The sequence below is a fragment of the Sturnira hondurensis genome, unplaced genomic scaffold (genome assembly GCF_014824575.4).
Source record: "Sturnira hondurensis isolate 20B ecotype Veracruz unplaced genomic scaffold, ASM1482457v3 Scaffold0022215, whole genome shotgun sequence".
In the NCBI taxonomy this organism is placed as follows: Eukaryota; Metazoa; Chordata; class Mammalia; order Chiroptera; family Phyllostomidae; genus Sturnira; species Sturnira hondurensis.
Genome location: NW_028094846.1, coordinates 5,605,845 through 5,629,224, shown reverse-complemented (window position 1 = coordinate 5,629,224; position 23,380 = coordinate 5,605,845). Strand labels below are relative to the sequence as shown.

Below are 23,380 nucleotides of genomic sequence, written 5' to 3'. Positions count from 1 at the left end.
ATTAAGAATTCAGTGGGAATGGTGAATGCTAGTCATGCAGATAAAAACATTAAAAATGCAGGTGCTCGATTCCACAGTTCAATACTAGTGATTAGAGAAGTTTCTAGTCCACTTTAAACATTTTTACTTGGGAAAAATGTCAGCTGCTTTAACCTCCTGTCTTGGATTAGGAAGACTGTAAAGAAACAGACAATGAAGCAACTGTGCATTAAAACATTTGAATGTCACTCATCGTATCAGGGAGTGTAATTGCCTTCTCTGGGCTCTTTAAAATACACATGACCTTGGTGCCTGTTGCCACTACAAGTGCTGGTGACCATGAACTTTACTAGTTCCAGATCTTTGGTGATTCCATAGAGACAAGTGGCCCAGCAGTAAAGGGCATTGCGGAAATAGTTTCCCTTGGCCTTACGAACAAGAATACACATTTACTGGTTTGGCTGGATGTCAGTCAGTGCAGAATCTGGGGTGCCAATGAATCTTGCCTGAGGCATGAATTAGTTGGATTGTGGTCCCTCCGTTTCCTCCAGAAGAACCAGATCTTAGAGCAGATGGTTTCAAGGCGAGAAAAGACGTGTAGACAGAAAATTAACAAGTGTCTTTGATGACTTGTCTGGTGAAGGCAGTCTTCACGGTGGGTAGAACTCAGTTAAAAGTACTCCTGGCTTTTAGGAAAACTGTCCAATATGTGTTTCTGTAGTTCGGGATGAGTAACTATTAATATAAAGTGTACTACGTAGATATGAAGTTTGGCTTTTTGTAATTTCTCATCAGTGGAGCCATAGTTAAGGGACACAGGTGGGCAAAGGGGAGGTTTTGGAATTTCAGTATTCTCCAAATTCACTTCTAAGAGATGCCTCAGTATGTGGGTCCTACACTTGAAGAGGCAGCATTGGTAATGACCTGACACTCAGAGGAAGTTTTTTTTCTGTTAATTATTTATTCATTCTGATATATCTCTCAGAGTACATCTAAAATTAAATAGAGAGGATACAAAATTGTTTTGAAGTGATAGATGCTGTCTAAATAACGCATACCTTTATTTCTTCAGGATTTTTGAGGACCTTTTTAAAGAATTCTGAAGTCGTTGTTTTGACCGTCCTTTCCCTGGTCGGGTTCGTGGTGGGACGGCTGGCCTACGATTTTATTGAGGTAACGTACGCGCCACACATTAGAGAGTCAGTGAAAGAACAAAGACCCCAAACAAGGTGCGCTGCCAGGCACCCCCGAATGTATGGCTTTTTTAAACATGTGCACAGCTGCCGAAAATATTCATGTGGTAGTAAACATTTCGGAAGTGGAAAACCATTAGGTACAGGAGACCTCAGTGAGGGACGATGGAGAAAAAACGCCCATTTGGAAGGGAGGACAATTTGGTGGCATGCTTGGGTTCTTCATCAACTTCCGTGGGAACCTGGCCCCCTTCCCTGGACCCGCACTGGCTTCTTCCGCGTTACCGCCTTCGACACCCGTGCAGACTCTAGTTTCAAAGGCAGAAGTTACCATCAGGATGAATTATGGCCGCTCTCTTCTGTCAGCTTTCAATGTTGTATGATAGAGTAATACGGAGACATCTATGACACATGTCGTGTATAATATAGATACCGTAAAATTCCACTAAGTGGTGAACTTATTAACTCTTGATTTTAAATGCATAGCAGTGTGCTCAATAAAACTCTGTGTCCGCTCTTTTATTTTTCAAACACGGAGACGATGCTTCTACCCGCACTGCTAGCTGACGTCATCTGGGTATTTACTGTGCTCCAGGCTCCCTTTTAAGTGCTTTGTATTTATTAATTTATTAATTCATTATGAACTCTTGAGGTCATTCATTCATCCTCATGATGACCCAGTGGGAATGGTTACTCTATCCCCATTTTACAGACGAGGAGACTGAGGTGCGTAGAAGTTAAGTGATGAAGATTAAAGCATTCATTGGGCCGAAAACCTTTTGGGTGGGAATATTTGTGGTACTTCAGTCATTGTTGCTGTGTTATCTATTTGCAATCTGTACTATTATCTATATATTATTTTTCTCTATCTGACTCACTGGAAGATTTTAAAATCCTAAACAAATGTCTGTAAAATCACAAGTACCTGTGCAAGGCTTTCCCCCCTCTTAATGCAAATTAGAATAAATATCTAACAACTGAAAAATACTTATCTCTGAGCTACCCAAGATCACCTTGGAGAACACCGATTACTTGTCCCAAGCAATGGGACAAGGGGGCCCAAGCCCTCACTGTAGGGGACTGCCTAGAACTCACCCAGACAGTCAGATCAGGAAACCCCTCAGGAACCCCAGGACTGGCCTTGTAGATAGTCTCTCATACATTGCAAATTGGGTTATTCTAAAATTTATATTAATAAACATATCATCGATGCAATTGCTAATGCTTCAAGGTGGCAGCCAACTAATTCTTATTTTCTTTCGTTAGTTTAGGTGTTCCAGGTTATCTACCCTCTTCTCAGAACACCGAGTTTTTCACTCTATTGTTATATTGCACCTTTAATGATATTTCTGGCTGCCTTGGATGTGGACTTTTACATCCTCAAGAATGTGCTTTGGCAGGTAAGCAACACATTTTAAAGCAAACTATGGTCAATTCTTGTTCACATTGACAGAGAGGATGATTGATGATGAAGAAGGGTAATAGTAACTCACAGACCCCCAGTCTTGGTTGTCTGGCCCTCCTTACTCTGCAGAACCGTCATTACAGAGAGTGGAGGGGAGGGAGGGGCATCAGTGTTTGCTGAGTGGTGGCTGTGACTTGGCACTGAGTAAACGTCCCCTCCCTTTTACATATAAGCAGACCTCAGCTGAGACGGCACAAATGAGGCCGACAAAGGGCCGAGCCTGGATTCTGATTTCATGGCTGACTTCGTCTCCGCGTGTCCGTGGACAGCAGTTTCTGTGGCTAAGATTGCTTCATTTGTGCCTTCGCTCTCTTTTTCTTAATCATGTTTGCCAGACTGTTTTATTTTTCCTTTCAAAGAAAATTTTTATCTCTTTTTTGTGTGTTTTGTACATTTAAGATTTTAAATTGTCCTGTAACTACTTTTTCAGTGTAATCCCACATGTTTTGGTTGTTCGTGTTTTTATCACCATCCCCAACCTGTCCGTATTTTATTGTACTTTTCTCTTGGACCCATTAATCATTTAGAAATTGTTTTGAAATTTCCAAGTATGGCTTTTCATGATCATTTATCTCATCTCAGTGTGGCCAGAGAATGTGCTTTATACTCCAAACCTTGTGTGTCGTGAAAATGTGCTCTGTGGCCTCGTATGTGATCAGTTCTCCAAAATGTTCTGTGTTTGCTTTGGAAAAATGTATATTCTCTAATTGTTGAGTGCAGAGGTCTAAATTTCTTTTTTTTTAATTTTATTTATTTATTTATCTTTAGAGGGGAAGGAGAGAGGGAGAGAGACATCAATGTATGGTTGCCTTTCATGCATCCCCTGCTGGGAGTTGGCCTGCAGGGAACTGGCCTGCCACCTAGGCATGTGCCCTAACTGGGAATCGAACCGAGATCCTCGGGTTCGCAGGCCTGTGCTCAACCCACTAAGCTACGCCAGCCAGGGCTTAAATTTCTTCAGATTGTTTTGTTAATTATGAAGTTTGACACAGTGATGGAATATTACTCAGCAACAAAAAAGGAACAGAATGCTTATAGGGATAACATAGAAGAATTTCAAAAGTGTACGCTAAAGGAAAGAACACCAGACTCAAAAGGCTGCATATTGTATAATTCCATTTTCACACCTTCCTTCTAGCAAAGGCAAAACTGCGGGTTTGGAGAACAGATCACTGACTGCCGGGCCCTGGGGATGAGGGAAGAAATTGACTATAGAGGGGCATGCCCGCATGGGACAGTTTTTAGGATTTGTCCCAAAGCAGATGGATCTGCTTTGGTTTTAACTGTGGTCATGGCCAAATGACTGTATGCATTAGTCAAAACTCAGACAACTGTACCCCCAAAGAATGAGTTTTATCCTTTGTAAATTAAAGGTCAGTTTTTAAAAAATCAAAGAAAATAGATTTGCATTCATTTCTCCCACATAGTTTTTGTACTTTGTATTGACCATGGTCTTCCTGTGCTTTTTCTCATGCTTTTCCCCTTCTCAGTCAAGTTGCCTCAGGTTTCTTTATCCTTTCTGTCCCTCCTACTGGTTTTAAAGTTTTACACTCTGTTTCCATTTCTGAGGCAGGCACTGCCCATGGCCTATTTGGGACCCATTCCCTCCTTTCTCCTCACTAACAGAAATTGACTATTTTTTGTTTGGTGTGGTAGTAGGCCCCCTGTAAAACACCACATTTTCCAGCATGAGAAAAGCGTGGCCAATGAATGGTGCTATACAAGTTTTGCTGAGTGACGTTTCTCCCAGGATGTGTTTACTCAAGGGGCCCAACAAGTAGCAAGTGCTTTTCGCCCTTTGTTTTATTTCTCTTCCCCCTGGAGGCCTGCAGGTGGAGACTGCGGAGGGAAGCAGGAAATGTTTTACGCAGAAGCAGGGGAAATTTGCACTTCGTGTGACGAACATCATTTTAATGTGGAGAAATATTATTAAGCTGGAAGAGAAAGTGGGGCATTGGTCTTTTCACAGGGAAGTAGAATCCCGTTTGTTTGGAAGGGGTGGCCTCTTTGAGGCAGGTGAACTAGAACCCCTTTTACAGCGACCTCCCAGAGGAATCGTAGAGAATGCACGTCACCAGGATCTGAGTGTGACGTGAGGACATGCAGTCCTGCCGTCTTTAGGTGCTCACTCTAATACTGCGCGATGGTTTGGCTTCGCAGGTCTTACTGACCGGATTGATCAGCTTCTCTACCACGTTCATCATCATTGGCTTTGTGGCCATGAAACTCAACAAGGAATCCTGGGACCTGCAGTGCTGCCTGCTCTTCAGCATGACCATCGGCCTCACGGACCCTATCCATTCTGTGAAGTCACTGAAAACCATCGGTACGTCGGATGCATGTCTCTTTCACCTTGCAGATAGGCGAATAAGTCATTTGCGTTGGGTTATATTTTTCTAGCGCAAATTGTGCCCCAGCCAAGCAGATGCATGTGCTGCTTTTCTTAGAGATGGAGCCCTGCCTGAACTGAAGGATGAAGGGCAAATAAGGCCACTCAGGATTTGGGGTAAAGAATACCAATTATAACCTCCAGGGAGTTATTCCAAGGGGGAAATGCAGCCTCTCTAGAACACAGTGAAAAGCAGCATTCATGTTCCATTCCACTGAGTTCTAAGCGATAAGATAGAGACTGTGCTTTATCCCACTCAAGCTTTTTCAGGGCCTCGCTACCTCTTGCTGGAACTCCATGTTGAATGAGCTAGCCTTGGGCAGGTGGTTGTAGTTGACTGAGAGGAAATGGGGAGAGAAGACAGCCTGGCAAACATGTTATTCGATGCAAGCGTATTCCCCAGAGGGGTTGGAGGGTAGGGGGCGCTGTACTACTTCTCCTCTGATTTGGGAGGAGATGAGTTCACTCTGAGATTCCTTCTTTTCGTCATGTTTTATTGACTCAGCAATACAAACATGAAATAGATGCTGTGGTTTCTGTTTTTGACTCAGAAATATGTCCCTAGCCAATTTTCAGGTATTGGTTATATATTTTTGGGGGAAGATATTGGCTTATGATTGGAGTAGGAAACCTCCAAGCCTTCCAGCAAGTGCTAGTCCAATTTTTATACCCACTTATCCCTACAGCTGTGAAAACAGAGGAGGGTGGAAGATACTTGTGATGCTAATATTCCAAATACTCAGTGCTTCTTGTTCTGTCCTCTTCTCTTTCTCTAGTTTTTCTAAGTTCAGTTTTTTCCTTTCTTGCCTTTACCTGCCTTTTTCTTTTAGAAAAACTATATATAGTATATAGTATACTGTACTATAAAGTATATACAGTATATAAATGTATATACTTTATACAGTATATACAGTATAGACTATAAAGTATATATAGTCTATAAAGTATATACACTATATAAAGTATATAGTATATAAACTATGTACTTTATTTATTGCAGTTTCCATATTCAACAGTGTTTTCAGCAAAGGAGTCAGATAGAAAGTCCATTTACTAGAAAAGGCAGCAAGTGTTGGAAAGGCTTAGGTGCTACCTGGGTTCTGGATCCAATGACCTTTTTCCTACTAAGGCCAATTTGCCTATTCTAGACATCCCATATAACCCAAACCACGCGATATGTGACTTGTGCGTCTGGCTTCCCTCACTCAGTGTGGTGTTTCGAAGGCTCATCCGCAGCTGCAACATGAGTCAGTTAGAACTTCGTTCTTTTCTGTGTCTGGGTGATATTCCGCTGCCGGGGGAGGTCACAGATGTTGGTCCATTTGGTCGCTGATGGACGATGGGTTGTTTCCACTTCTGGTGGTTACGAGCGATGCTGCCGTGAATGCCCATGTGTGCGTTTTTGTGTGGACAGCTTTTCCGTTCTCTTCGGGGTACGCCTAGGAGTGGAATTGCCAGGTCACACTTTGTACTCATTTCTAAAATGTGATTCTTCAGGAGTCTAACGATTCATGTTTATCCGAGCTAAATATCGTGCCCTGCGAAGTGTCTGGTCTCATTCTGGAGCTCAAACGTGGTCTGAGGCCACCACGGGCACCTCAGGCAGTGTCCTGTCCACGCGCCTCTGCCCCCGGAGACGCAGAGGCCCCCCTGGAGAAGTGAAAAAACAGTGCTTGTAATTGTCCTGCAGTTGTGGCTGCCTGCTCTGTTTTCCCAGCATTCTCTTTCTCTTCATGTTTCTGTGTTTCCTGTGCACGAGCAATGGTGTCGTTTACCGTATTAAACTGTATTTTATATTTCCTGTTGCAGGCATTTCCAAAATGTATACTGACATCATTCGAGGGGAGTCGATGATTATGTGCTGCATCACGTGCATTTTCTTTGGAATTCTTCAGAGCAACTTACCTCACATGTTCGTGTTAAAGGGTAGGGACATTTTTTTCTGTATCTTTTAAAAAATCATATGTGCCTGGTGGATTTCAAGCCATCCTGAAATTAAAACACGTTCAAGATGACTTTCCTGCTCTCTCTATACCTGACTCTGGGACCAATTCAAACAGCCTATCAGGCAATAAGAAAATAATTACCTGTCATCTATGTCTTTTCTTGGACAGGAAGAGGGAAAGAATAGAATGTTAGGTTCATCCATCTCCCTCAATATGCCCATGCACATGTGCACACACAGATAGTTTCACCTGGTGCAAATTTACTCCTTCCCAGGATCAGCCTGTATCTCCCTGTGGGGTGTGTGTGGGGGGGGAATTGGCTTGGTCCTTGCGAAAGCATAATGGTTCAGGCAGCACCGGAGCATCGGGTCCTCGAAGTGCTCACAGTCAGATGTGCACGATTCAAGTTCACTGGGCCGTGGAACGTAGCGTCTCACTGGGTTGCCGGCCATGGTAGTAGCAGAGAAGAAAGGGGGAGCAAGCACAGCAGGAAGAGGCCGGAGGCGTCCCCCTGATACGTGGGTACGGCAGCCGTGGGAGGGGAGGACGCTAAAAGGAGAGAGAGAAGGTGGAGGTACAGAGGGGTTTGCGGGGCTTCATGGTAGGCATTTGGGATGCGTCACTCTTTGTCACTGAGGACGACCCTCGGCGTTGCCTGAAACTTGCTCACTCACTGTCACTGCCATCTCAAGTCACTGTGACTATAGAAAATTTCCCTTGTCCATTCTTCAGATGCCACCCGGGCTGGGGGCAGGGGTCACAAATGGACTGCAGGTTGGTGGGGATCCTGGACGAGGTTTGCTTGGCCCTGATGTCGTTTATAGAAAAACTGAATTTGGATGGATATTCAGGTATCTTTTGGATGGATATTCACTGTCCAGCTTGCCTGAGACTTCCCATAATTCTCTCGGACTGGCTCCTGAAGACGTTTGAGCATTCTGTCCCTGGGCAAGAAACCTCAGGCTGTGGGTGGTAAGAGAGCCTCTTTTGTCACACTTTCAGGGGAAACTTCCATCTGCTGAAGGTCAAGGTCTCCATCCAAGGTCTACAAGCCAACCAAAGTGCATAGACCAACATGCCACCAACAAAGGAAACAAAAGTCATCATTCAACTTTGTTTTTTCTCCCTTTCATTTTCTAGAGCTTCACATAATCCTGGACTTCTCTCTGAGCATTTCGGGAAGCATACTATTTGGATACTGGTGTGCAAGAATCATTGAGTTTGTACTGACCGACCTGTTTAGCAACACGCTGACCAATGTCGTTTTTTGCATTTCGGTGGTGTACATGATTTTCTACATCGGTAAGGCAGAAAGGGACCCGGCCAGTGCACGCCTCCACGTGAACGTTGCACATCTCCGTTTTCCCTTGATCTTGAATCCAGCTGCTTTTCCCCACCCACTTCCCCTTTGTTGTGGCCCCTCTGTGCCTCTCATCGTCTCATCTCTCTGCCACCTCCCGCTCTTCCCTGGTCTCTTTCGATGTCCCCTTAATTTCAACTCTGTGCTCCTTCCCTTTGTGTTCTTCCGCTGTGTGGTGACTCTCATTCCTTTTGGGCTCCACCGCTTGATTTCACGTGGAGTCACTGGCAGGTCCTGAGGAGGAATCAGCTCTCGTGGTTCTTGCTCTGTCCCTTGGCCACCTGTGTCTCAAAGCAGAGGGTCTGGAGAGGTGTCCCTGAGGCCTCTTCTGGCCCTGCAGTCTTTAACTTCATGAGCCCCAAGCTGAGGGGACGGCAGACACAGCGGCCCTCACCTGAGGCTGGGGTAGGGAAGGGGAGGGAGAAGTCAGGTGCACCTGTCTGGGGGGGTCACTGAATCTCGGGAGCCAGGGTGCCGGCCACTGGCACACTTGCCCTGGTCCTCTGCTAGTTGAGTCCGGTGAGAGTTGGGGAAGCTTTCAGTGCCTGGTAGGCGTGGCCAGTCCCCAAGGGCCATAGTGGCTGTTGGGGAACAGCCAGATTTGGCTTCTTCCCTGGCCTTCCATGGTGGAAAAATTCTGAGAAGGCAAAGAAGAGCAACCATCACCTATAAATCTACATGATAAATGTGATCACTGATACATTTTGGTGTGCATTTTTGCACCTCAGCCTTTAAAAAACACATACATACATATATTAATGTTGGCATTCACTCCTGATATTCAATGGCATCGGGACAGTACCAAATAAGATGACTTCATATTTAAGATAAAGTTGTTCAGTGGTTTTCTCATTGCAGAAGTCGTTTCTTAAGTAGTGACTATTACTGAAAAAGACTGTGACGAGCTTTATAATCTAGTAATACTAATTATAGAAATTGGAAATAAGATTTTGAGAGGAATTTTCCCTATCCAAGTTTCCAGTGCTGCTGGTTTTACTGCCATTGGTTGCTTAAATTCTATTTAGATTCTGTCTGACGTTTACAACGTTCCCTCTGAAGGCTCTGCAGCTGAGAACTGTTGGTGTTCGTGGTATTCACACCTCCCTCTGAGCTGTGTTCCTGTCCCAGACCCTCCTTACACATCTGTGTAGAGCCCTAGGGGGTCTATATTCAGCAAAGGAAGAGCGAGCTTCAGGACCCACCGTCACTGAGCTCGGCCCACAACCCCGGGACGTCCCCGCAGAGCTGGGCGGAGGCTGATCTGTCTGTTTTCCTCTTGGCCTTACCCTCCACGACCCTCCATAGAGGGGTGAGCAAACTGTGGCTGGTGGACCAAACATTCCTAGTTTTGCACAGCTTATGAGCCAAGAATGGTTCTTACCTTTTACAGTGGTTTAAAAAAATACTGAGAAGAATAATATGTTCTGATATGTGAAAATGATCGGAAGTTCAAGTTCCTCTGTCATTATTTATGGGGCCCTCATTCCATTCCTCACACCTACTGTAGCTTACATGCTTCAACAGCTGAGTTGAGTATGTAGTTTCCACGGGGACCATCTGGCCTGCCAGGACCATATTCTTATTGTCTGATCACATACAGAAGAAGTTTGCTGACCCCTGAGCTCCAGGGTTAGGCCGATCCCTTGAAGCAACTTTCCAAGAAATATTACTCTTAAGTTCCCCACCAATATTTCACTCAAGACAAAGTACCTTGGTGTGCAGATTTGAATGCAACTAACTTTGTTTATTTTTTTTCTCTCTAGTGGAATTTTTAAAAATGTCAGGTATGATTGCTTTAGTGACTGTAGGACTGAATTTAGATTCCTTAAGCTTTAAACCGAAGATGGAGTTAATAATTACTAAGTAAGTCTTTTGTTCTCGGTATGCGGGTCTCATAGAATGTGGTGCCTAATTGGTCCTGCCTTCCTGGACACGAGTAAAACTTCCATTAGAACTTTTTTCTACCTTTTTATTTTTAATTTCACTACCAGCTTTCCTGGAAAAGAAGGTACCAACAATGATCAACATGAGTAAACACTCCCATTCCGGATAATACACCAGTGATTCAGAGGCCATGGCTGTTTTGTACATTACTCTCTGATAAAAATTTACTTTGAATTGTGGGAAGTTGTAGCAGAAAGACACAACCCTGGCCAGCCTGTCAGCTGCGCTCTCTGCCTGGTAAAGCAGAGTGTCGTGTGGAATTTCCAGACAGAGGCAGACCTGCCTGCTCAGACAGACGGGTCAGCCTTCCTCTGAGAGGCTGCTGAACTACAGAATTGGTTTGGAATCATTTCACACCAAATCTTAGTCTAGTGTAGAAATTTTCACATTGTATAAAAGCAAATGTGAAAATGAGAAAACTCAGCCATAATCCAGAGTTTTCCCATGGAGATTCATTTCTTCAATGGAAAAGACTGTCCATGGTTCTGAAATGATGGCCTTCCTACTTTTTTGGTACTGAAAATGTTCTTTCTTTTGTGATATTCCAGTGGTAGAAGATGGTACTTTTTTTTATAGCTCTACTCAGCAAAATTTAAAAAATTTGGCACCTATGACTATCCTAGTTCTGGGTATTTGTGGATGACACCTTATTGGTTATTCAAATCCAGAAGCTTGGGAATAACTAATTCATAGGACATACACTTTTTGGTCTGAACTTGGACAGTTTCCTGAGCTTCATTGTGCTATCAGCATCATTGTAAATTACATACTGTCTTGATTCAGTTGCTTATTCTTTCGCCTGTTCACCCAGTCCTTGCTTAATGTCTACTGTGGCCTGGAGCTTGTATCTTGCTTAGGTTTGGGCTATGAAAATAAGTCCCTTCTGAGAAGGCACTCATTGTTAAGTGGTGGATGTATTTATGCAGACAACTGGCAAGTGTAAATAATTGCATGCTTATTGGGATCCTACTTTATGTAAGGAATATTTGTAAGGCCTGTAGAGACATTTTAACAAGCATTGTACTCAGTCAGTTATCCTATCGTTGCTAAATTTTCAGAAAACTGAGCATTGGGATTCGAGGTCCCACTCATTCCCTTCCCTTCCAGGAGTTTGGAATCAATTGAATCAAAAGATTGGATTTAGACAGAGGATCAGGCTGAGGATTAGAACAGGGTTTATATCTGCAGCCAAAATGAGGCTTCTTTCCAAGTGTAGTTGTTGAGACCCACCTCCAGGGAGACTGGTTTGTGCAACAGATGCATTCACCCAGTCAGCTGAAGGGGGGTGCAGTCCCAATAGAGGACCCAAGAGGAGAGGGGACATGAGATCCACCTGGTGAAGTCAGAGCTGGCCCTGACCCACGGAGGTCCCCACGCAGAACCACGCAGCTCCACTCCTGAGCCTTGGGGCTCCGATCTACTCAGTGAGAACCTCTGAGGGTGGGGCTGGCACACAGGTGCTTGGAGAGCAATCTGGGCGATGCTTTGTGCTCTTCTTGTGAACAGTGTAGATCATTGGCACTGTAGGAACCAGGAGTGCGATCACCTCCAGAGACTGTGCTTAGGATGGTTTTGTTGAGTTGAGTAGAGTTGGCCTTGCAGGGTATTTAGGAAATCAGTTAGATGGAAAAGCAGACAGGAGGGACTTCCAAGGTAAGGGACTTTCATGTAGCCCACGAAGGGAGAAGTCATGTAGAGGGCACTGAGGTGACCCAATCTGCTCTCTCAGAGTCAAGGTCAACCAGGTTTGGCTGTGGCAGGCCCACAGTTGACATGCTGCCAGCTAATATCAGCAAAACTGCCACATCACCAGCCTGGGGGGAAGGGTAGGGGTAGGGGTCCTTATTTTTCTGCCTTGCTCTTATTATTCTGCTGTGCAAGGCAGCCCACAGATACTGGCACAATGAGGGTGATGGGGAATAGGGTCTATTTTCCTTCCCTCAAACTTTTCAATGCTGCTAGTGACAGTGAAGAAGGGAAGGCCTCTGCTGGGACAGGAATGGCAGACAGGTGATGCAGGTTTTCATGTGAAAAGGAAGCTATTGGAAAAATACATTGCTGAACATGTGATTTTCTTTCCATTCATTCTAGGTTCTTAACAATGTTTTCATCTGTATTCCAACATATAATATACGCTTTCTTTGGCATTATTATTGGATGCGGAAAACCCACCTATTTTCAATTTCACACTATAACTTTCACGCTGATCTTATTTGTAGCACTGAACTTTGTAAGGTATGGATTCTATTTTAAAGTTTGCTTAGTGGCCTTAGGTTCCCAGGCTCACCGTGACCATTGGGACACAGTGGGTTACCGCAAATAAAGGGCTCTGGACGTGCAGTCAGGAGACCCGTGTTGTCCTCAATGTCCTGGCTATGGCTTGCTGTGCCCTGAGGGCTGTGCGTGTCTATTTACTTTTCAAGATTTTGTCTGTAACACGAGAAGGAGCAGAACAGTAGCATCAGCATAACCCGTGTGTCTGATAGGAACGCACAGTCAGGGTCCCATCCCAAATAATCGAGCTGAATCCCTGGACACGAGATTCAGGGAACTGTTTCAACATGCTCGTCAAGTTTGAGCTTCACTGGACCTGATTAATGGCTTCTAACATTTTGGGGACTTTGTTAACTTTCATCGTCACTTGTCATCATCATAGCTATGATAAAGCCATTTATTAAGCAGTTACCATGTACGTTACGCCACTAATGCTAACACAATCTTAGGAGCAGGCGTTATCATTTCGCAGGCGACACGTAGAGAGGTTAAAGCCTTGCTTAGAATCACCCAACTGGCAAGGGCAGAGTTAGGATTTAGCCTTGACCCCCACCAGCATGCTTTTTCTAAGTCGCCATGGCCCACGTGTGGCAGTCTACCATAGGAATTGATGGCAGTGTCTTTGAACGTTGTTCGTGTCATTCAGGATGGGCCTGGCCAAGGGGGGCTCCTCTCTCGTGGAACAGGGCTTCTGCTGACTCTGCAGGCGCAGCCTGCTACTCAGAGAGTCCCTCCCCCATGGAGGGCCGTGGCTCGAGCTCACCGTCTCCGCACCGTGGGAGCTTGTGTGCAAGCTGAGAGAGGTCAGAGAGCTGAGGAAAGACCCATCATGTTTTCTGTATTGGTTGACTCGGCTGCATATCCATGATCTCATCTCATCCTACTGACAGCACTTGGAGATAAACATTCTTAGCTCTATTTTATGGATGAAGAGACTGGCCAAGAAAGGCAAAGTGCCTTGTCCAAGGTCACAGGCTAGCGAGTTCCAGAGACGCCGTGTCAACTGACGGTTCCACCTCAGCGGAAGAGGCACCCCAAGGGGTTTCCGTACGGCTGGGGTCTCCATACAGGACTTCCTTGTTGAGAAGAACATTTCAGAGAGGATGAATGAAACTAAGGCCTGGACGTAATAATTGCTGCTAATGTACTGAGCCCTGACCACATTCAAAACGTCATTCTAAGTGCTAGGAATGTTGCCTCACTTAATTGGACCTTCCTAATGATCCTCTGAGGCAAGTACAATTATTATCATCATCTCCATTTTACAGAAGAAACTGAGGCTTAGAGAAGTTATATAACATACTTCGGTTTGCACAGTTAGTGAAAGAAGCTTAAATTTGAACCCAGGTAGTACGCCTAAGCCTTTGTTCTACAGCCTCTCCATTTTTGCCACCAGGACACAACCCAAGTTCTGTTTTGGCTGAACTAACTGGTATTTTATAGAAAGATGATTTAGTTAAGGCTGAAAATGTTGTATGAATTAACTTTGCCAAAGGCTTCAATGCAAGGCAGAGGAATGTGTCCAAATTAATCATCCACCTCACTGATGGCAATTATCGGTTTTCTGTTTTGCAGTAATAGGGGTTTTCCCAATTGTCTTGTGAAATTCCCAACATAGCCACTGATGTGCAGTATATTTTTGGAGGCTGAGAACTCGTCAGTTTCACTTCCACTGAAATCTTATTTGAAGGACAGTTCTGATATTCTTCTGGTGCAGATTCCTGAAAGATGGAGCCTAAATTTCAGTGCAGGATCCCACAGAAAAATGATCTGTAGAGAAATAAGGCACAAATCAAAATGATGTGTTTGGCATTTGGCGTATGGCTCTTGTGGGAACACAAGAAACGTGGTTGAGCCAAGTTTATTTATTTTTTATTTTTGTTTTTGAAGGTTTTCTGTATTTACTTTTAGAGACAGGGGAAGAGAGAGAGAGAGGGAAACATCTATGTGTGGTTGCCTCATGAGCGCCCCCCAATGGGGACCTGGCTCGCAACCCAGGCATGCGCCCTGACTGGGAATCCAACCGGCAACCTTTTGGTTGGCAGGGCCTCACTCAATCCACTGAGCTACACTGGCCAGGGCTGGTTGAGCTAAGTTTATTAATGTGTTGACCATCATTTTACTTTTGGATCATGATCTGTGTGTCCTCCAGGGTAATTTCTGAATGTAGGCATGGCTACTGAGAGGGGAGACAAGCCTGGGGATATGAACTGAAGAATTTCCATAAGCAAATTTACTATCAAATTTGAAACAATACACATGAACGTAAATGATGATTTCTTAGATTTTTATAGAACTTCCAGCATTATTTTTCAAGACTCATGTATTATGTGCAAGATAGTTGGTTTAGTTACTTCCAGAAAGTTTTCGAGCAACTTATCAATAAACTGGATTTTTGTCTTTCATTTCATGAAAAATTGTGTATGAGATTTAGTGTTTTTGTACATGGTTTTAACTGTGAATAACATTCATACATAAAGTGTGATTAAAAAATTTTTTTTCTCTCCACAGGTTGTTCACTGTTGTGTTAGTGAGCCCTATTCTGATGCATTCAAATTACAAATACAACTGGAAGTGGGGAGTTATTATAGCATGGTCTGGAATTAAAGGCATTTTCAGCTTGCTCCTGGCTCCTGAAATTTATAATCTGGCTGAACAGAAATCCCAGGTGCCAGAAATGGTAGGAAAAAAATCATGTCTCGTGATTATTCGTATTTATTCATTTGTACTTACTTTGTAGCACTTGGCATGGTACCTAATGATGGAAGTAGGTTTGGAAAATGTGTTAAAGAGAAGGGAACTTGCAGAGGAGAGTTTACTGATGTTGACAATGGGAAAAGGACCACCAGTCAAGTAGAGATGATGGACGTGGGGGACAGGCGGACTTGGGATCAAATCCTGGTTCCGCCCTTCACAGACTGAGTGACCATGGGCAAGTTGCTGGCACTTGCTGACCCTCAATTTCCAGTCAGGGATTGAGGTGATGCTCCGTATAATACCTGGCACTCAGTAAATGCTCAACAAATGTTATTGAGTACATAAATGCTATTGTTTAATAGGTGCCAGAAAGCATAAAAAAATACCCTACCTAGAGCATTCCAATCCCAATAGCCACTAGAGAAAAACCTGAAATGCTAGTTAAATATATGCTAAGGGGAGGATGATTTTTTAAAAGTATGAAAAGCACGTCTGATGCTCTGTTGTTATCACTCAAGCTTGGGAAACGCTCCCCAAAGGACATATTACTATCAACTCTATTTTTCAATGGAGGACACCAGGACTCCAAGTGATTAACTGGCCCCAAATCCCGTGGGTAATCGATTGCAGAGCCGAGAACTGCAAGGTGGCGGTATTTCTGCCGCCGCAGGGCATGCCTCCAGCCTCCTGCACGGCTCCAGCCTCCTGCAGAGCCTCCTGTCCGGTTGCAGGAAGTACTCCTGGCAGGCACACTCGTCCCCCACTGCCGGCTGTTGCAGGGATCTCTCCCCCACCCTGTCTTTGATGGCTCCCACCCTGCTGGCTTTGCGTGGCTGCAGGCTCTCAGTGTTGTTCTCTCTCCCAGGAGCTACGAAATCTATTGTTTTCTCACTCGGATTGAACACTAATCTTTGTCCTCTATTATATGCAAAAAGTGCTCACAGAACAACCCTTTGCTTCAATGATCAGAGGCAGGGTTTTAAAATGTGGATTGAGATAGAATTCTGGTTTTGGTTAACTGAACAATGATTTCCTTTGGAGAACTAATTAATGTTTTGGTTCTGTCTGTGTGCTTTGTTTTTTAGTTTATATTATATGTCCAAATAATATCATTAATGACTATGGGAATAAACTCAAACATGATGACTTATTTAGCCAAGAAATTAGGTAATGTATATCTACCTTTCATTAATTAATTGGGGAGAATAATGTAAATAGATGATTGTTGGGGGTTGTGGGGACATTTTTTTATGGAGCTCAAGGAGTTGGTTATGAAACCATGCATTTTCTTTCACTTGTTATTTGTAGATTCTGCATTAATTGAAATATTGGTTCAGCCAGTTTAACAGATACCACACTGACAGTGGCTTAAACAACACAAAGGTTTTTCCCTTCCTTCTACCAGAAAGTCCAGAAGAATGAGCTAGTTCTGCCCCCACAAAGTTGCCCAGAGAAGCAGGATTTTTCACTCCCGTGGTTTCCCTACTTCTTGGGTTGCTGCTCTCGTCTGCAGGCGAGAAGCTGGTTCATTGCTTCTGTATCTTCAACCCAACCAACTGGAAAGAGAAAATGGGGGAGGGTGGCCATGTAGGGTAAACAGCTTCCTTGGAAGGGCACAGCCCAGAGGTTATGTGTATCATTACCACTCCCATCCCATTAGCCAGAACTTAGTCACATGGGCAGGGGAAGCTGGGAACTAGTATCTTTACTTGCCTGGCCATGAGCTCAGCCCAAACTCAGAGAGTCTAGTGATACAGGACGCAGGAGAGAACACAATCGGCGTTCACAGTCAGTAGGCTCTGCTACAGTTGCCTATTTCTAGAAGCAATCTGAGGCTGTTGGTAATGGAATGCATCCACGTGGTAGCATGCAGGACAAGACAGTCAGGGGTGGAGGGGTCACGGGGGGAGGGAGAGAGCAGGGTAGGACTACACACAGTTTTCTCGTGGGGCCTTAACATCATCTAATAGGGCCACGGCCATGCCCTCGGCTTGCGGATGCAGAGACCTGATTCTGTCAGGGTTTCTAGGATTGATCAGTGTCGGGGGGCTCTGCGGTCAGTCTGCCACAGACGAGAGTAAGTCTACCAAGGCATGATCTGCCCGGGGAGGCAAAGTGGCCAATCTCTCAAAGGAGAAGGGCCAGGAGCCTGTTCCTCAGTGGGCTTTTATTGGGTTCAGTTTGGACAGGAATACAGGTAAAGCTCATCAGTCATTGTCAGGCAGTAAGGATCAAACAATAGATAACATCCAAAGAACTAGGAGGGCTTATTCTGAGTCAAGGTCAGTTAGCTAACGGGCCATAAAACGTTGGGAAACAAACTTGTTTCCTGCTTGGATGCTAATCCGAAAATTGAGGGCATTCTTAGCAAAGCAGGTTTCATAGCATTTTATGCATTCTTTCTTAGGCCTGATCACCCAGGGAACCCGCCCTTTCCAGCACAGGGCTGTACCGCCCTCTGTCATCGTTTCAGGCTTGAGTCAGGCAGGGGAAGTAAGGCAGCGAAGAGATTAGGAGACTTCTTGCAGACAGAGTGAGGACTCAGGCTATGTCAAAGCTGAGGGGTGAGGGTCCATCAGCCCCTTTTTCTATAGCCTCCCAAGTCCTTCCCTGAGGGCCCTTTCTCAACCATATATGTCTTAGGTTTTCCCTCCCTTGAGGAATCTTACTTGTCATGTGCTAAGCAGTCAGCTGTCCTGGGCCAAGCAGGGTGAAGTAAAAGGGGGCAGAGGCAGTGCCCCTGCCAGGAAGATAAGCTTTGTCCCCTTAATGGCTCATGGTCCCAAGGTCTCTTTACTCAGCCTTAGCCGTGGGGGGTTACAGCTCTGAAACCAGGCAGGGCAGTTCCCAACAATCAGATTGCTGCAGATTTATATACACTGCCCTCTCAGGAGAATATGGATAAAGCAGATAATCAATGCATTAATTTATAACGAGGATGATTTCTTTCTCTGTCTGAAATAATTGTGACCATTATTCAGGGTACTTGCCTTTAAATACCCATTTCCTTGATAAACCAAGTTAGCAATCAGAAGGTTTCTTAGAAAACATGGAGTGGAAGAATAATGGTGAAGGCGGCAAGTTCCTGTAAACAGGGACCCAGACTGATGAATCCTGCCCTCATCCTTCTGCTTGTGTCTTCTCGAGAGCCCCACCCATTCCTGAAGCTGTGCCCCATCACCACCGTGGCAGAACCTCCTGTGACTCCCCACCTCACTGCCAAGGGGGCCACTACGTGAGGAGAGCTAGTATATGGGGCTGAGTTCTCCAGCGATCGGCTCATTCTTGCTTGCAGTGGCCAAGTGTGCTGGGATCAGCAGCGGCCTGCCCTGGAGCACGAGCGACCTTAATACCTTTTTTTAAAAAATATATATATTTTATTGATTATACCATTACAGTTGTTCTATTCCCCCCCTTCATTCCCCTCCACCCGCACACTCCCCCTCCCACCATTCTCCCCCTAGTTTATAACCATGTGTCTCAAGTTCTTTAGATTCTATATTTCCTCTACTATTCTTGCCCTCCCCCCTATCTATTTTCTACCTACTGTCTATGCTATTTTCTGTACCTTCTCCCCCCTTCTCCTCCTCCCACTCCCCTGTTGCTAACCCTCCATGTGTTCTTCATTTCTATGGTTCCACTCCTGATCTAGCTGTCCTCTTGGTTTGCTTTTGTTTTAGGTGTGGTTGTTAATAACTGTGTGTTTGCTGTCCTTTCACTGTTCATATTTTTCATCTTCTTTTTCTTATATAAGTCCCTTTAGCATTTCATATAATAAGGGCTTGGTGATGATGAACTCCTTGAACTTGACCTTATCTGAGAAGCACTTTATCTGTCCTTCCATTCTAAATGAAAGTTTTGCTGGATAAAGCAATCTTGGCTGTAGGTCTTTGGATTTCATGACTTGGAATACTTCTTTCCAGCCCCTTCTTGCCTGTAAGGTCTCTTTTGAGAAATCCGCTGACAGTCTGATGGGTACTCCTTTGTAGGTGACTGTCCCCTTATCCCTTGCTGCTTCTAGGATTCTCTCCTTCATTTTAGTCTTGGCTAATGTAATTATGATGTGCCTTGGTGTGTTCCTTCTTGGGTCCAACTTCTTTGGCACTCTCTGAGCTTCCTGGATTTCCTGGAAGTCTATTTCCTTTGCCAGACTGGGGAAGTTCTCCTTTATTATTTGTTCAAATACGTTTTCCACTCGTGGCTGTTTCTTTCCCCCTTCTGGTACCCCTCTAATCTGGATGTTGGAACGTTTAAAGATGTCCTGGAGGTTCCTAAGCCTCTCCTCATTTTTTTGAATTCTCATTTCTTGATTCCTTTCTGGTCGGATGTTTCGTTCTTCCTTCTGGTCCATTCCATTGATTTGAGTCCCAGTTTCCTTTCCATCACTATTGGTTTCCTGGACATCTCCCTTCATTTCAATTAGTTTAGCCTTCATATGTTTCTCTAATTTGTGACTGTACTCTACCAATTCTGTGAGCATTCTGATAAATAGTGTCTTAAATTGGGCTCCTGAGAGGCTGGCAATCTGTTGGTTGCTTAGAGTTATTGGCTCTGGGACTTTGAGTTCTTCTTGCACCATCTTTTGGGCTGTTCATGCCTGTTAAGTAGCAGGATCGGAGCCCTAGGTTTTCACGAGAGCAGGGCAACTAAGTTGCTGGGTTGTGACGTTGTATGTGGGGGCGGGGTCAAAGAGGGACAATGGCTTCCCTCCGCCTCCTGCTGCCGCGACCCCCACCAGCACCACAGCCACCACCGTCACCAGGCCCACGCGCCTCGCTCCACTGCACGCGAGTGTGCCACCGCTGTCAGCCCTCCACCACTGGGTTCGCCCCTTGGGGCCTGCGTGGTCCGTCTCACTGTGTGTGAATGTGCGACCTTGGTCAGCCTGCCCCGCACTCCGACTAGTTCCGGGCTGCCTGCGCTCCTAGGTCTGTCCTGCCTGACCCAGCTCCGCTGCTCCACCTCTCTTACCGTCCTCGTTGAACGGTTCGTAGCTGTCGGACTTCTGTATAATTCCGTTTTCTGGTCTCTGGGTGTGTCTTAGTTCTCCAAAACTTTTGTTATATTGAAACTTGGTTGTGGGAGAAGGCACAGTGTTTCCACCTATGCCTCGATCTTGGCGGAAGTCCGAGCGACCTTAATACCTTAATGTGACCCCCAAAGGCTCGCCACAGCTCCCTTCCCAGCCATCTCTTCAGCCCCAGGGGCCCAGCTCTGTCCTACTCTCTTTACTTAGGACAGAACTCTGAGTTTCTCCAGGCTCCCTGCTTGTGGTTCCTCTTCCTAGCATACTCCAAGGCAAGATCAACAGGGGGGTTTACTGTCACGGTAATGGCTTGTTTCTTTTCCATCTGGTATGAAATTTTTATGCACTAAACCTCAGAATTTTTATTACGAGACAAAAGTATTTGGCAAGTCCTTTATCCTCTCAGAATCAATGCTCATCCTTTCTGGAAATACTTTGTGGCACATGTTTTAACAGGCACTTGATAGAATCGAATTAGTTTCATTGTGGGTTTTTTTTGTTGTTGTTGTTTTTTGGTAAGGGTTTCAAATCAACTTTCCATTTGGTCTAATGCTTTTAAAAGATCCCTCCTCATACTCTTTCAGGATCAGCCTCAACGTGGAGTTCATTCAAACTTCCTGCTGCCACCTAGTGGCCCACATATACATCACATTTCCCTGCAGCAACTGCAAAGGGGCTGAGGGGCTGTTTACATGGGTAGGACGTAATCTGGCACAGGGGTAAACTCGCCCTGTGCGGTCTCAGGCAGGGGAGCTTTACATCCAAAGCTTACCACTTCTAAATAGAGTCAGATGCATCTTTGCTCGGGGCCCTAGGGAACCGAGAGGGATGGGCCTCCAGACCTTTTGGAGTCCCCAGAATTTCAAGCACGGCTGTGGCACACGGTGCCCATTGAGAAGGCGATCAAGTTAAACCGAAACACTGAGAAACCACATACAATTAGGAATGAAGAACAGTTTTACTGGGACAGACCTTCGTGTGAGTGGGCTAAGCTGACTCGTTGCAGGGGTGTTAAATTGGAGAGATGCTCTATTGCAGTGGCTTTTACATTTTATTGCTGTAAGACTCAGTCGGAGACCCGCTAAAACTTGGATGCCCAGTCTGCTTCTCCAGCTACAGAGTGGAGCCCAGGAACTGGCTGGTTTCATAAAGCAGCCCGCCTACCTGCAGAAGACTCGTGGAGTTCTCCATACTTTGGGAAATGCCCTTTGGGTGCCTCAAAGTGGTGAGTCTTGTCTCTAGCTCTAGGGAATGAAGGGAAACTAATAAAACATTCTTTAGTAGTCGAGTCTGCTAGAGTTAAATTATACAGCCCAAAGGAAACAGATAGCTGAGTACTTTTCTGGAGCATAGAGGAAAAACATTGTCTTTGCCCTCAGCCACGCGGGTGATGTCATGGACCATTTTTGCTTCCCCTTGCCGGCTCTGGTGCACTCTGTTCAGGCTCTTGCGTCTCTCTGCTACAGGGATGTGCGCTATTTCTCTGCCGAGACAAATGGCCATGCGAAATGCCTTTAGCCACATACAGGAGATAATAGAAAACGCAAGAACATTATTTAAAACAGAGAAAATTTTGACAAATGTTAACTGGACCTTAGTAGAAGAAAAAACGACAATTAAATACAGCATTCCTGTGAGTTGCTACCTGCTGTCCTGCTCCCCCCTCCCCCAAATAATACTTCTTTCCTTCTTTGGGTCTGCCTCTCTTGCTTTACTTTATTATAAAAAACTTGATTCTGCTAATTAAATGTCAGAAAACTTGGGGTGGTGGTGGTAAATATATCTATTAGCTTTACTATCTTGGTGAAAAATCTTCTTTGAATTCTGTTTCTAAAGAGAAGGTCTTGGTGGTCTAACATATTTGTCAAATATAGGAGAATTATTGTTTTTACACCCTGGCTGAGTAACTGTGAGTGAACTCAGCACACTGATGCTTCCTACTGATTCAGGAACTGAGCGATCTCTCCGCAGATAAGTCTTAGAAAAAACAGACTGCTCCGGAGAGCAGCCAAGCACCATCAGTGTGGGGGGAGCATTTCACGCTGACATCTCCCCAAATGGACAGTAGTTACTTTGCCCCACTTCAGAGCAACATTTTCTCATGTGGAGAAGGTTCTCTGTGTACACGTGGCCCTTTGTTTTAGAAGTTTTTGATTTCGGTATTGAATTCTTTGTTGACCTCCTCGTAATTTTTACTTCTTTTTAATGTTATCTTCGTATGCTTTTAAAACAGTCTAGTGCATGTCAGCTTCTCCACGTTTCCCATGAGCGGGAAGAGCAGGAGTCCCCGACAGACGAAGTGTTGATAGAAGAAGCCAGGCTGCATGTAGCTATAATACAAATGGTTGGTACTGTTCACGTAAAATGCTTTGACCTTTGTGTTTATCTTTGCAATGCTTTGAATTCTTACATACGGTTGGTCGGTGACCAGAGGAATGTTTCTTCACCTTTTGGTAGTCTGCTGGCTGTGAAATTTGTGTTTGATTTGTACAAGTTAAAGACTAAAAATTAAAAATCTCAGGCTTTAAAGTTCAAGTAACAAATCTTACTATTCTGTTCCTAAGTCTAGCAGAGTGTAGTGGTTCACTTTTCAGGGGCCTTTGAGGAGTGCTTGGTGCCATTTACATATTTAGTAAATAAAAATCCTCGAATAGTTGAGACTGCTTTTATAAATTTGACGTATTTGAGTTCCTTTTATACAAAAGTCTCTCAAGTAATCATTACATTAATAAATCCAATAAGTTAAAATAAATCTAGTGAATCAAAATTCTCTTCAAACATTTCCAATTTAACATTTAATGTTCTAACATAAATACAGGAAGATTACAAGGTAAAATCAAATGAAATCAATTTGTCAAATTGCACATACTACATTTTGGTTATAGTCTAGTAAAACATTATACTCAATAATACAAGTGTATAAAATACTCTTTCCACTCTTCTTTTTTACTTTCATTTTAAGATGTTACTCTGAAAAACTTCTAACATATACAAAAGTAGGTGTGGTGGTATAATGAATCCCTACGTACCCGTCTTTAAAAGCCACACCCACAGGACCGACCCTGCCCATCTGCACCCTCACTCACCTTCCACACCTTCCACATTAT

The 23,380-nt window shown here is 44.5% G+C and overlaps 1 protein-coding gene across 1 annotated transcript in view; it reads left to right on the top strand.

The window, feature by feature from the left end:
* The window catches only part of SLC9C2 (solute carrier family 9 member C2 (putative)), a 50,768-nt gene that overhangs the window by 963 nt on the left and 26,425 nt on the right, over window positions 1-23,380 (top strand). The window contains exons 2-12 of the mRNA XM_037034984.1: window positions 1,052-1,152; window positions 2,444-2,572; window positions 4,798-4,963; window positions 6,836-6,952; window positions 8,113-8,274; window positions 10,096-10,195; window positions 12,368-12,511; window positions 15,062-15,230; window positions 16,333-16,414; window positions 21,740-21,906; window positions 22,507-22,617. Of these exons, the coding sequence (XP_036890879.1) occupies window positions 1,052-1,152; window positions 2,444-2,572; window positions 4,798-4,963; window positions 6,836-6,952; window positions 8,113-8,274; window positions 10,096-10,195; window positions 12,368-12,511; window positions 15,062-15,230; window positions 16,333-16,414; window positions 21,740-21,906; window positions 22,507-22,617 (1,448 nt within the window). The remainder of the gene's footprint in view (window positions 1-1,051; window positions 1,153-2,443; window positions 2,573-4,797; window positions 4,964-6,835; window positions 6,953-8,112; window positions 8,275-10,095; window positions 10,196-12,367; window positions 12,512-15,061; window positions 15,231-16,332; window positions 16,415-21,739; window positions 21,907-22,506; window positions 22,618-23,380) is intronic.